The sequence below is a fragment of the Rutidosis leptorrhynchoides genome, chromosome 5 (genome assembly GCF_046630445.1).
Source record: "Rutidosis leptorrhynchoides isolate AG116_Rl617_1_P2 chromosome 5, CSIRO_AGI_Rlap_v1, whole genome shotgun sequence".
Classification (NCBI taxonomy): Eukaryota; Viridiplantae; Streptophyta; class Magnoliopsida; order Asterales; family Asteraceae; genus Rutidosis; species Rutidosis leptorrhynchoides.
The window spans coordinates 336,055,675-336,069,227 of record NC_092337.1 but is presented as its reverse complement, the minus strand read 5'-3'; the positions used below and the strand labels follow the sequence as shown (position 1 = coordinate 336,069,227).

Below are 13,553 nucleotides of genomic sequence, written 5' to 3'. Positions count from 1 at the left end.
AGTACATTGACACAAAATCTCATTAGCATATACTCAACACAATATATATATATATATATATAATGCTAAACGATCACAACACAATATGGTTAACCATAACGCTATGGTGCTACCGGCACGTGGTTCACACCATACGCATTTGAGTCTCACTCTTTTATAGTGCTACCGGCACATGGTCCACACTTTGACGCTACCGGCACGTGGTTCACGCCTCATTTTATAGTGCTACCGGCACGTGGTTCACACTCGATGCTACCGGCACGTGGTTCACATCCTATATCCGTCACATACATGTTATGGCACTACCGGCACATGGTTCATGCCATAACATTCACAAATAAACACGCCATATACATGAACGTATAATTATTCCACTCACCTTATCGTCTTTGGTGAACTAGGGAATCAAGCTCGCAACCTTCAATGCAACGTACCTATTTCATTAAGTACACTTTCAATACACAAACTAGTTGGACTAGACACCAACATTTAACACTTGAGCATTTAATGACCCAATTGCATTAAATGACTCAGTTACACCAAAACCGCCCATTAATGGCCAAGACCCATTATAATTCCCCAAAAGCTAGTGATTATAGTCCAATATCAACAACTAACACCATCTAGGGTATTTTCATACCCATCTTGCCCAAACTAGGTCAACATTACCCATTTGACCCATTTTGACACTTAAACTTACAAATTTAGTCAAACTTAACCCATTTACAAATCTTTCGACATTTAACATGTGTATTAGTGCCTAACAACACATTTAACACTTACAAATCTCAAACTACAAGACCAAGGCCTAGGTTATAGCTATTAGGGTTTTCCTTTCATCAATATAACCTAAATTCACCCATTTAACCCCCAAATGGTCATACAAGCCTCAAGTACACAAAACCCTAGCCATAAACCAATTAAAACTCAGAACATAGAGTTAAGACTTACCAATACAATCACAACGTAGCTAGAGACGTAGGGAACAACTTTAAAACTCGGACTTGGGTGGGATTTGGTCTTCTTCTTCTTCAAGTGAGCTCTCTCTCACTAAACCCTAACTCTCTCTCTAGGATTTAATTGGTGAAGGTGAAGATGTGATAAATGAGGATTGGGTAAGGTTAAATCAGCTTTAAACTCCTCAAAACCGGCCACAAGTGAAAGGACTATTATACCCCCAAAAGATGCCATTTAAAATGGCTAAAAAGTCATTTCAGCGACATTTGTCGCGTTTCGCGACACTTCGTCGCGTTTCGCGACACCAGGACGCGATAAACAGCACTCAAACGCGACAAAGTGGTCAGAAATCACCATCAGAACTTGTCTCGTTTCAAGCATGTTTGTCACGGAACGCGACACACCAGAACGCGACAAACTGCTCTCAAACTCGATAGATTACCTGATGTACTCCAATTTCACTTTTAAAACATCCCAAAGTCAAACGTGGTCAAAGCATTACATCCAAACTATTAAATAATCATTCTTGGACTTCAAATGATGCCCCGAGCGTCATGTTTAGATAAACGGGGTGTTACAAAATGTTTTTTTCTATATTTATTCATCATCCACTATTGTCTTAGTGTCTCTTCTTTCTAAAATTTACAGATACAAAAAACAACAGTTGAGTACAAACCCGGCTTGTTAGACCATGTTTTCCTCGATCTTTTTCGCAATAAAATGGTTCAGGTTAACATAGATCTTAAATCAATATCATTATCACTACTATTTTAATAAAAAACAAATAAAATATGTGATTTTTGTGTTGTGAAAATTAGATAACAGGAAGTTGGATGAGATTCAAAGAAAGCAGGTTACGATGGATTTATAGACGTTGCGAATCGACTTCGTTGTAGCACTAATTTTATAAAATGAAGGGTTATAAAATTATGATTATTGTAATTGTACGATTATTGTAATTTGGATGATAAAGTTGAAGGTTAATAAGGGTGTGCTTGGTTGGGGGTTTTGGGTGATAAGGAATGAGAAAGAGAATCAATAATATGCTTTGTTAAATATAAAGGGAATGAGCGTTCCTTAGTAGTGGTTAATGGAGCATTCCCCATCAATTAGAGGGGAATAAAAAAAATCTCTACGTATTATGCTTAGAAACAAACTTCCATGTTTTTCTCCCCACTCCTCATCACACAATTATGTACGTGTATTTTCTTTTTTATAATATTTTTAATTTTCAATACATTTTATTTATTATATATTTAACCCTTATAATATTCCATTATATTCCCATTATATTCCTATTACCATTTTCATTTCCATTCCCCTAATTATACCAAGCATGCTCTAAAAATTAGGGTTTATAATTTTGAGAAGATTAAGATGAAGGTAAGAAAAGAATAGAAAAGTGTTCTTTTCTTTTTAAATGGTACCGGTAATCTTTGTGGTTTGATAAATGCACGGGATGGTTCTAAACTTAACGTCAGTTAATTTTTTTCGTTAACTGACTACTTGGCTTTAGGTTTAGGACTACTGGTATGATTTTAAAAAGAAAAGGGCTACTTGTATAACTATTGATAAACTACAGGGACCAATGATATAATTAACTCTGAATTTTAATTATGATTTCTATTTCTATTTCTAATTCTATTTCAATATTTCAGTTTTACCCCCTTTCCTCAGACCCTGAATCAACACTAGCCGTCTTCGGCCCTCTTCCTTCTGCCACAACCACCGTCGATTTCACATTCACATTTTATCAGTTTTATTTACAAATTTACTGATAATCAATCAATTTGGAATGGAAATCGACGAACAAAATAACGGTTGCAACGGAATAAAAAGGGGGAAACCTTTGGATATTGACTATGACAACCTGTTAGACTCCGGCGATGACGATCCTCCGCCGGAAATTATCATTACATCAAGCAAAAAACCGGTGGACGTTACCGGCGGTAGTACGGAAACTGACACACTCGAAAATCGAGAACATGATACTGAACTAATGATGAAAACTGACCGTGAAATCAACGAGTTTATATCAAGACAAAAAAGAATGGTTAAAATATCTGATAAGTTGCCTGATAGAGGCGAAAAGCTTAAAGCAACTGTCAGGCGATACGAAGCCGAACTCGAAAGAAGGATTCAAGCTAAATTGACGAAGGTTGTGCTTTCTTTTGCCCTAATTTTGCGTCAATTTAATGTAGTAATTGGTTGATGGATGATCATTTTGTAAATTAGGGTTTGTATTTTGTGCATTTTGGTTTTTCGTGTTTATTCGGTTGAACTTGAGCTATGATGTACATAATTCTCACTGTTGAGTTTTTATTTGACTATCTTTTTGTTATCGTGTCGTTTTAACAGGTGGAGAATGGAAGTAAGGAGACAATTCAGCTTTCGGATCATAGTGATGATGGTAAAATTAACTGCCAACTGTTTATTGAAGCTTATACAAACCCTAATTTAACTGTTAAGAATGTATGCTGCAAAGAAAAAGTATAGGATACAACTGCATTGTTCTGCTATCTGTTTTGTTGGATTGCGTTTTGTATCGACTGCTCATTTTGAAGCTTGGCATGATATCTAACTATTTGCATAAAATCATATGAACCGTTTTTCTGTAGGTGGATCGTGTGGCAACAAGAAAGGTGGTCAGAATTCTGCATCTGCTTCAAGATTCACCAAACGTTTTTTGAGTAAGCTGATGGAAGATGTATGATCCTCTATCATACCTAAATAATTTTTATTTATTATTTTTTTCTTCTGGTACTTACTGAAGTAAAGAGTACGCCAACATGAACTTTCATTTAATAACAGCAAGATTCTAGGACTGTCAATGCATTCGAAAAAGATTTGTGTGTTATCAATCCTTGTCAAGGGAGAAAAGTGAAGTTGAAGACTATTTTGGGGAAGGGAGGATCCAAAACAGGATTATCGCGTCCAGTAGATAGTAAGAGACAGATAATTTCCGATGACGATAAAAAAGATGGCGATTCTACTACTGCTAAATTAGAGTAAGAAATGTTTATCTCAGTCTGAATGTTGTTTTTCATTATCTGTATACTTGTTTTACAATTCATCGCAAGAATAGAAGCAATCAGTTTGCTTTAAATATAATCTTGTTCTTATTAAGTTGTTCTTTTTCTGTTGCAGGCCAAACTCTCCAAAAGATACACCATCAAGAAATTTAAGACCTAGACAAGTAAATTGTTTTCGTTATTCTTTTTTTTTTTTTTTTTTTTTTTTTTTTTTTTTTTATTTATTTAAATGTTTTCATCGCATGAATACTTTCCTTTATTTTACCCTTCCTTGGCTGCCCATTTGCTTTGATGTTTAGTCTTCTTGCTTAAAGTATTTGGTGAGCTTTGTGGTCTAGGTGACCTTTTTTTTTTTCATGTATATTTGGACAAAGAAATTAACCATGAAAAAAACAAATTGTAAGAGATGGGATGGTATCTACCTTCCAAAAACGAAGTTAGTCTTTGGACCAAACGTATAAGATGGGCATATTATCAGTTTAGTTCATTCTTCTTCAATGTATGTCTTGGAAGACCATACAGTTTGATGCTCAAATGCTTATCAATGGCTCGTTGAATGGCGAGACCATTCTATCTTAGATATCTATAGGAATCGTCATCAGTATCAGGAAGTTTTAAATTTAGGATGTTCCTCTAAAATGTTATGAAACGAACCATCTCATATTTTGTTCCCCATTTAGTTCTAATTAAGGTTGTAAAAGTCTCAAGTCGCAGTTGGGACCTATATATATATATATATATATATATATATATATATATATATATATATATGTTTTAATAATTAAATATCATTTAATTAAATAATTAGTCACTCATTAATTAATTAATTCAAAATTAAACATTTTAACTTATTCGTTACTTGAGTAATATATATACATCATATATATAGTCGGGATGAGACGGGAAGAGTCGGGCGTTGATCAAAATTGAACTTTAGTAAATAAGATGGTCCAATATGTTGTCATGTTGAGGGTATTTTGATAATTTCTGCTTATAAGTTTTAGTACTGTCATTAATTCAACAGAAACGGAGTTATCATTTAGTGGATGAAGATATCGAGACTACATTACAGTATGTTGAAAAATTGGATCCAAGGTAACCAATCTTGACTCACATCTGCCATCTCTTTTTTATGTTTAATGACTTGATATTATAGGAAAAATGTTTTAATCGATGATGTCAAATTGCAGTATGAAAGATGTTAAAGTCTACTACCCATCAAGGTATGATACAATTGAATTTACATATTTATAGGATTCCCTACAATTTTAGTTTTACTATCTGCTTTTGATTGTGAATTTACAGGGATGACCCTGATCCAGTTGAAGTTAATTCTAATGACATGGAATGTCTTTTGCCTGAAGCATGTCTTTCGTCCACTATAATCAATTTTTATATAAGGTTAGTGTTATTTTATGCAAAGGTTTCATACGCTTTTACCATTGTTTGAGATTCTAGCGTTCTCAAGTTATGTTAATGGTGGAAAGGAAAGGAATTGAACAGATTTTTAAATAATAGGCATTCATGAGTTTTCATTTTAAGTGGAAACGAAAGAAGAGGAGATATCAGAAAGGAGAGTATACAAGGTTTTTGTTAACATTTTTCGCCCATATTTGGGCGGGGATTGGAAGAAAAACCTACGTATTTTTTTAATATTATATTTGAATATTATTCCCAATCCTCTTATTATTCTATAACCAACATTATTGTACGTTGTACGCAACAGAATACAGTAAAAAATGATCCGAGTTGTCTTTCTCTACTTCTTTCATGTGTTCAAAAATAATTAATAATTAATAATATTTATAAAACTAACAATAAAATACTGATTACATGTTATTTATTGATCATATAAGTTATATACAAATCAATTTAGTTCAAATATTGCAAATGATATAATTGTAAAATTTTTTATTTTTTATTTTTTAATATTCCTTTTCTTTCTTTTACTCTCCTTTCAACTCAAGAATACATGTATGCTATTTTATATTACGTTATTTTTCATCATTTTCTCTCTTCTCTCTTTATCACATTCTTTTCCACTAGAAAAACGAGCACACAACGCAAAATGAATTTATTTGATGGTTACGTTTTTCTTTATTTTTTGAACAGATACCTTCAGCAGCCCACACCTTCGTCTGAGAGTTCCACAAGCAGTTATCATTTCTTCAACACATACTTTTATAACAAGTTGGCGAAGGTATATGAATTCCAATTTTGTATTACACTTTATATTTCTTTTCAATGGCAAATAACTGATTTCTATTTTTTTTTTTTTCTCCTTTTTATTAGTTGAGCTACAAGGAAGATTCATTTCTTAAGTTCAGAAAGTGGTGGAAAGGTGTTAGCTTATTCGAGAAAGCCTTCATAGTTCTCCCCGTTCATGAAAGGTAAGAATCTCACTCATACTTAAGATGTTAGATGTGTGAAAATCATGCATAATGTTTTCGCTAATTGCACAGTGCGCATTGGAGTTTGGTGATAATATGTGTACCTACAAAAGCAGATGAATTAGGGCCAATTTTGCTTCATTTCGACTCACTTGGGCTACATGACAGTACATCACTTTTTGATAACATTAAAAGGTATTTATCTACTGTATAAGTTAATTTACATCATTAATAGACACCAAGGTTGAAAAAGGCGCGAGACGTATGTTGACCAATGTTGACCTTTAAGTATAAATCTATTAAATATAAACATTTCAAACATAAATATTTCAAAAATAATTTTTTAAAAAATAAATGATTTACAAATAAGATGACTTGGTATTAGCTTAAATATTATATAGGTTTTTTATAATATTTTCTATAATTATATAGTGTATTTATATTTATTAATAATTTATCTTTAAGGGATACTATATAAGTCAGTGTTTTTCCCAACTAATTATTAAATGGCCTTGGGATTTTTGTTTACATTAGAAAAAGGCCAGACAAAATGTTGACTTTTGACAGACGTTGCCCGACTTTGACCCGACTTTTTAGCGTTGACACAACTAATTAGACGTTGGTGAAATGGGACGGGCTACTCACCAAAGCGATGCTACCGCCGTTTGCAACCATGATAGGCACAACTAATGGAAAATACATGACAAGAGTAATAGTTATCTGATGATGTGATTTAATGGAACATGTGTTGAAAACACTTTCGATCATACTTATAAATGCCTTTCATGCAATAAGTTAAATTCACGTTTTGTGAGATTTATAAATTAAGCTTGGTTGTAGATTTCTGAAAGAAGAATGGAACTACCTAAGAAAATCAGAAGCTCATTTGAATATTCCGATTGCAGATGAAATTTGGGAGACTCTTGACCGTAGAATGGATCACAAAAGGGTTATGGTAATAATTTGTGCTTTTACATCATTACAACTTTATTATATATTATGAATACCCAGCAAACGGCAAACGGGTCAGGTTGGGTCAGTTTTCGTAACGGGTCAAAACGGTTTTGGGTTGAAATGGTTCATGGGTCAAACGGGTAAACATTTTAAACGGATCCAAACGGGTCAGGTTGGGTCGGTTTGGGTAACAGGTCAAAACGGGTAATGGGTCAAATGTGTCAAATAGGTTCAACGGGTCATATACTTTTAAACTTGATTTTTTACATTTATTATATTGTTTTAGTTATTATTAATTTTTATTGTATATTTAAGAAAATATTAATATACATAATAATTGATATAACCATGAATGCATTCATAAATGATTGACGGATGAAACTTGTTATGCTTGACCCATTTGACCCATTCACAAGACCCATTAGACCTGTCTCTATTTTATTGAACTTTAGGATTTGATACCCATTTGACCCGTCCTTTTATATTTTGTATAAGACCCAATAGGCCGGAGAAAAACTCACTGGACTTTTTTTTAGGTTTTGATTTACATTGTAAGGCCTAATTTTCTTTCATGACCTAATTGACCTGAAAGCTTAACCCATTTGACCCAAATTAGAAAGTATGGGTCTCAATTGCCAGGTATTTATTATCTTCATATAAACATAAATATATAGATATCTCATAATTTTGATATCACAATGTCTGTTTTTGCTTAATCAGGTTCCACAACAAAAGAATGAATATGACTGTGGGCTCTTTATTTTGTTCTATTTGGAACTTTTCATCAAAAAAGCTCCCGAGAGGTTTAGGAAAAAAGATTTATCAATGGTACAAATCTTTACATCTCTCCTTCATATTTCATTATTATAATTATATATTTGTGTTGTTATTGAGCTATGTCAATAGGTACAACTCACTTGCCAATTATTGTATTTTGATCATCAGTTTGGTAAGCAATGGTTTCGCGCTCAAGAAGCATCCAAATCAAGAGTAAAAATATATGATCTACTTGTACAAGAGTTCAAGAAAGCTAAAAAGGCAAATGAATGCTCCCCGTCTCCCGAGATTTAGGTGTGGTTGAAGTGCTACTGGTAATGTTTTGGAGGTTATGGTAAATCAAGATCGATTTGGTTTCGGAAGCATTATGTTAAAAGTTGCATTTGTAGATGTAAATCCATTTTCAAAAAGCTGTCGTTAGCTGTACATACATTTGTATAGGAAGGATTAAAAGTAGAAAAACTAGTAAGTAGTAATGGATTAAGGTAGAGTTGCCCATGCTTTGAAAACATGCTTGAATCCCCCTAAAAAAGCTAAAACAATAAAAAAAAAATGGATCAAGTTGCTACTCCGGAAAAAAAGTATTTTTGGAAGTATTCTTTTACTTAAATGTATGCGCCTAATTTGGTTATACTAAGGAGATATATTTTACTTGGATGCATAGGTTGGGGTGATACCTGTGACGCGAAATAGAGGATATGGCCAACTAGTATTGTAGTAGTATCTGCTTGGCAACTAAGTAGTGCTCCTAATGACTTTTTAAGTGGTATCTTTAGGCTAGACTTCAAAGGTTACTCCGAATGTGTTCAGGGTCGCTCCGAATTTCACAACTGCTTTCTAAAGTCTGTTGTGGGCGTTGGTTCTGTGACATTGCTTGCTAAAATGCACTCTACGCCTCCTATGGGGCGTTGGTGTGGGCATCCTCCTATGGGGCGTTGGTGTGGGCATCTCACAATGTTTTCAACAACGGATGTATTTTCCCGCATTTCCCTTTTTTTTTTTTTTTGAAAGCAACATCAATTAAAGAAGCACGCAAGAAGCGTGTTAGAATACAACAGAAGGGCCAAACAACACCTAGAAAAACTACAAAAAGCCGAAAAGACCAAAATGATATAGAACACCACTCACACCTAAAACAACTATAACACCAAACTATAACACCAAACTTTTAGGATCTCTTTTCCATGAATCAAAGTCGCCATGAATCACCTTTCTTCTATTAGATAGCCATAGGTGTGAGAGGACTCGAAGGCTAACCGTTATGTTTCATTCTTAATTGATTGCCTTTGTTCAATAGAGCTATGCACAAGTTTGTTTCGCCACCTCCAAATAAGCCAGAGAAGAATTCTACTAGACGTCCATAGAGCTTTATTAATATTCTCCGAACCAATGCTATAGGACGATGCATTTATAGCATTGTCAACTCCATTTAGAATTAGAGCTGGAACCTGCCACCAAGCAAATAGATTTCTCCACAAAGGCTTTATGAACCTACAATTGACAAATAAATGTGACGAGTCTTCTTCCACCTCTTCGCAAAATGGACAAGATGGGTCGAGATTTACACCACGCTTTAACAGATTTGACCTTGTTGTAATTTTGTCCATATTTAATTGCCAATTGAAGATGTTAACTTTTTTAGGTAAACATGGCAACCAAATACTCGAATTTAGATCCGGCAGAATGTTAAGGAATTGCTTATCAACAAGAGAAGATAAATGGCTAACTGAAAAAACACCATTTGACTTTAAAGACCACGCCCATGAGTCGTCTTTTTCATTTAAATTCGACCCAACAGCTATGACATCAGAGAGGCTATTTAATTCGTCAAGGGCCCTTCCACGAATAGAGTTTAGCCAATCCCAGCAGCGTTTAAGACCATGGTCTGAATTACGAACTCTATCCGCAACACAACAATTTTTATTTGACTCCAATGCAAATAAACGTGGATAACAAGACCGAAGGTTTGAAGAGTTGTTAGGTAGCCAGGAGTCAGACCAGAAAGAAGTGGATTTTCCATTGCCAATGTTTCTGCAGAAGGATGTAGAAAAGGAAACTCCAAGCTTGTCAATCTCCTTGCATGCTTTTATAATCATTGGCCATATTCCAGAACCCTTACACCCTTCAATTCTGAATGCCCCATCATCACCGTAGATTGAGTTGACTATAGATGCCCAAAGTGAGCCACTTTCTTTCTTATAACGCCACCACCACTTGGCTAGTAAGCTAAGATTTTTTGCTCGGAGACTACCTATACCAAGCCCGCCAAATGATTTTGAGGCAAGAACTTTATTCCATTTTACCCATGAGATTCCATTGCCATCAAGATTATTCCAGAAAAATTTCCTTCTCAATGACTCGAGGTGATTAATGACACCAATCGGAGCTTTGAAAATCCACATGTAATATAGTGGTAGGCTACTTAATATTGATTTTACCAAAGTAGCCCTACCACCAATTGAGAGAGTTCTTGCTTTCCACGGGTTGAGATTGGAAAGAAATTTGTTTACTATATTTTCCCAAGCACTTGAATTATTCATTCTTTGTCCGACAGGCAATCCCAAGTAAGAAAAAGGAAGCGAACCTTTGGCACACATTATATCTCGACATACAGCAGAAACCTCCTGATCAGACACATTAATACCGAATACTCGGCTTTTTCCAAAATTAATTCTCAAGCCAGAAGCATCCCCAAAACATGAGACAATATTGATCAGATTTGAGATATTTTCTATGGACCATTCGCCAAAAAATAAAACATCATCCGCGTATTGTAAATGTGTCAGCTTCACTTCTTTAGATCCCACCGAAAAGCCTTTAAAAACACCGATATTGTTTGCGTCTTTCAGCGCCACACTTAACGCTTCACCCACAATGGTAAATAAGAAGGGGGACAAAGGGTCACCTTGGCGTAGCCCCTTTTCAATTGGAAATTCATTCGTGGGACTGCCCCTTATCAAAACAGATGCTCTACCAGAAGTTAAACACCCCTTTATCCATCCTCTCCACTTGGTAGAAAAGTTCATTTGCTTCATGACTTCGTCAAGAAACCTCTAATCAACACAATCGAAAGCTTTCGAGAAATCTACTTTGAAGAGGAAGAGCTTCCTTTTGTTTCTTTTAAATTCATGCACTACTTCATTTGCCACAAGCACACCATCAAGAATTTGTCTTCCTTTTAAGAATGCGGACTGATTAGCACTAATAACTTTCGACAACACCTTTTTCAATCTATTTTCAAGAATTTTGGCTATTATCTTGTACAAACATCCAATCAAGCTAATTGGCCGAAATTCATTGAAAGTCATGGGGTTTGAAACCTTTGAAACAAGAGATAAGAATGAACTATTGCAATCACGAGGGAAGTTACTGTAAGTTCTGAATTTCTGTACACACTTCAATACATCCTCTTCCAGAATCCCCCGGAATTTTTTTATGAAATTAAAATTAAATCCGTCTGGGCCTGGGCTTTTGAGATGGCACAACTCCAAACAGCTCTTTTTATCTCGTCTTTATCGAATTCTCTACATAATACATCATTATCAAAATCAGAAAGGCGAGAAAAAGAGGGACTGAGATAACCTGTTCTGCAGTCTGATGAGCGTTTGAATTTCTCAGCAAAGCATGTAAAGGCAGTTTATTTGATCTTGCTTGAATCAGAGATCAATTCTCCTTCAATATTAATCCGGGAAAGGCCATTAGATTTTTCCCCCATTTTGTTGATAGCGTGGAAAAATTTAGAGTTTTCGTCTCCATCAACCGCCCATCGGATTCTACTTTTCTGCTTTAACATCTCTTTCTTAGCTCTTTCAAGATTTTTTAGGGTAATTAGATTCTCTTCCCGTCGCCGAATATCATAATCATTTGGAGTCGAGATTTCAGCCATACTTTCCCAATCATTGATCTTCTCCTGTAATTTCTGAATATTGTAATCCAGCTTTCCGTATTTGTCCTTGGCCCATTTTTTTAAGTCCAACTTCAATGCCTTTAATTTATTTTTGAAACAAGTATCAGCCCTGCCGTTGAAAGAATAGCTGGCCCAGGCTCTCTCCACCATTGGCATGAACTCCTCATCCTCAAGCTAAACGTTAAAGAATTTGAAAGGTTTCGGACCAAAATTTAAGTTCATACTCAGTTTCGCGTTAAGGAAAAGGGGACAATGATCGGATTCTTTCCGTGGAAGTACCATAATTTCAGAATTTGGCCACTGATCAATGAAATCTGGAGATAGAAGAATTCTATCTATTTTAGTTGCTTTCCTCCCATCGCTTGACATCCACGTGAATTTCCTGCCTCCTGTTGGTAGGTCTATTAGACCTGCACTTTCAATGAAATTATTGAAATTTCTGGCTTCTCTTTCTTTAAAGATAGAAGCACGCCTTTCTTCTTTTTGCCTAACAGTATTAAAATCACCAAAAATCACCCAATTCCCTTCATGATTTGTCATTAGATTACCAATTTCCAGCCACAATGATTGTTTCGCTATAGCTTCTTGTGGGGCATATATATTTAAAAGGTTTATCTTCCCATTCAATCCTGGCCAAATGCCGTAAACTAAAATGTAATTTCTGTTGGTGATACAACCTTCCATCATGAAGCTATCTCTTCGCCATAACGAAACAATACCACCCGAAAGGCCACTAGCAGGACAGTGAACAAATTCAAACTCATTAGTACCCCATAGACTAACAAGCAACGAATGATCGTTGATTTGCGATTTTGTCTCCTGGATACCATTAAAATCAAGTTGATTTGATTTATTTAAATTTCTAATCCACTCTCTTTTTTCTGTTCCTCCTATACCATTTATTTAAATTGATAGATAAAAGCTTCATTATTAAACTTATAAAACGTCGTAGAGCTCCATCCAAGTTAGGCATTAGAGCTCCTACCAAACCTTTTGCTACAATGTGTATGCTTACAGAAATTGAATCCAAGTGCTTCACCGACAGCTTTCTTCTTTTTTGCATCTAACCGAATTCCAATTGAATCACGATTCTGATTCGCATTGGATTCTTTACTAGCGAACGACTTTTGCGAGCTAATCTTGATTTTCTCTTTTCCTTTTTTTCTCGCCGACTCTTTTAGCTTGTGGAAACTTATCCTACCCACAATTGGAATGTTCAACCCCTCTTTTTCTTTCTGATTTAGGGTTCTTTTTCCTCTATTGTTTTCTGTTCTAGCATCTCCAACATCATCTTTTTTACTTTTAGAAGCACTGCCCATTTGTTTTTCTGGATCGGTTCCTTTTTTTGATGAGTTATCGCCTCCTTGGCCCAGGTTTTGGCCCATACACTCAATATCCAAATCATTAAAATTATTATCAGTTGGCCCACTAGTCTTGGGCCGGCTCACCTTAGAAGATCTAATTGGGCTATTACTTGATTGGCCCAATCCATCCAACATTGGTTCCTTTGCACATTCTTCGCTCTGGGTGCCAACC

General features: G+C 35.1%; 1 protein-coding gene across 2 annotated transcripts in view; it reads left to right on the top strand.

Moving 5' to 3' along the window:
* The window catches only part of LOC139847151 (ubiquitin-like-specific protease 1C), a 112,769-nt gene extending 104,091 nt beyond the window's left edge, over positions 1–8,678 (top strand). The window contains exons 1-14 of one of the 2 annotated variants that reach the window (XM_071836769.1): positions 2,635–3,115; positions 3,316–3,367; positions 3,576–3,664; positions 3,769–3,965; positions 4,105–4,153; positions 5,014–5,084; positions 5,180–5,212; positions 5,295–5,390; positions 6,102–6,189; positions 6,282–6,379; positions 6,452–6,574; positions 7,220–7,334; positions 8,054–8,161; positions 8,279–8,678. In XM_071836769.1, coding sequence (XP_071692870.1) covers positions 2,753–3,115; positions 3,316–3,367; positions 3,576–3,664; positions 3,769–3,965; positions 4,105–4,153; positions 5,014–5,084; positions 5,180–5,212; positions 5,295–5,390; positions 6,102–6,189; positions 6,282–6,379; positions 6,452–6,574; positions 7,220–7,334; positions 8,054–8,161; positions 8,279–8,404 — 1,608 coding nt within the window. In that variant the 5' untranslated portion in view covers positions 2,635–2,752 and the 3' untranslated portion in view covers positions 8,405–8,678. Of the gene's footprint in view, positions 1–2,634; positions 3,116–3,315; positions 3,368–3,575; positions 3,665–3,768; positions 3,966–4,104; positions 4,154–5,013; positions 5,085–5,179; positions 5,213–5,294; positions 5,391–6,101; positions 6,190–6,281; positions 6,380–6,451; positions 6,575–7,219; positions 7,335–8,053; positions 8,162–8,278 lie in introns of those variants that run through there. The other variant, XM_071836770.1, reaches the window with a different exon arrangement.
* The last annotated feature ends 4,875 nt before the right edge of the window (positions 8,679–13,553 follow it).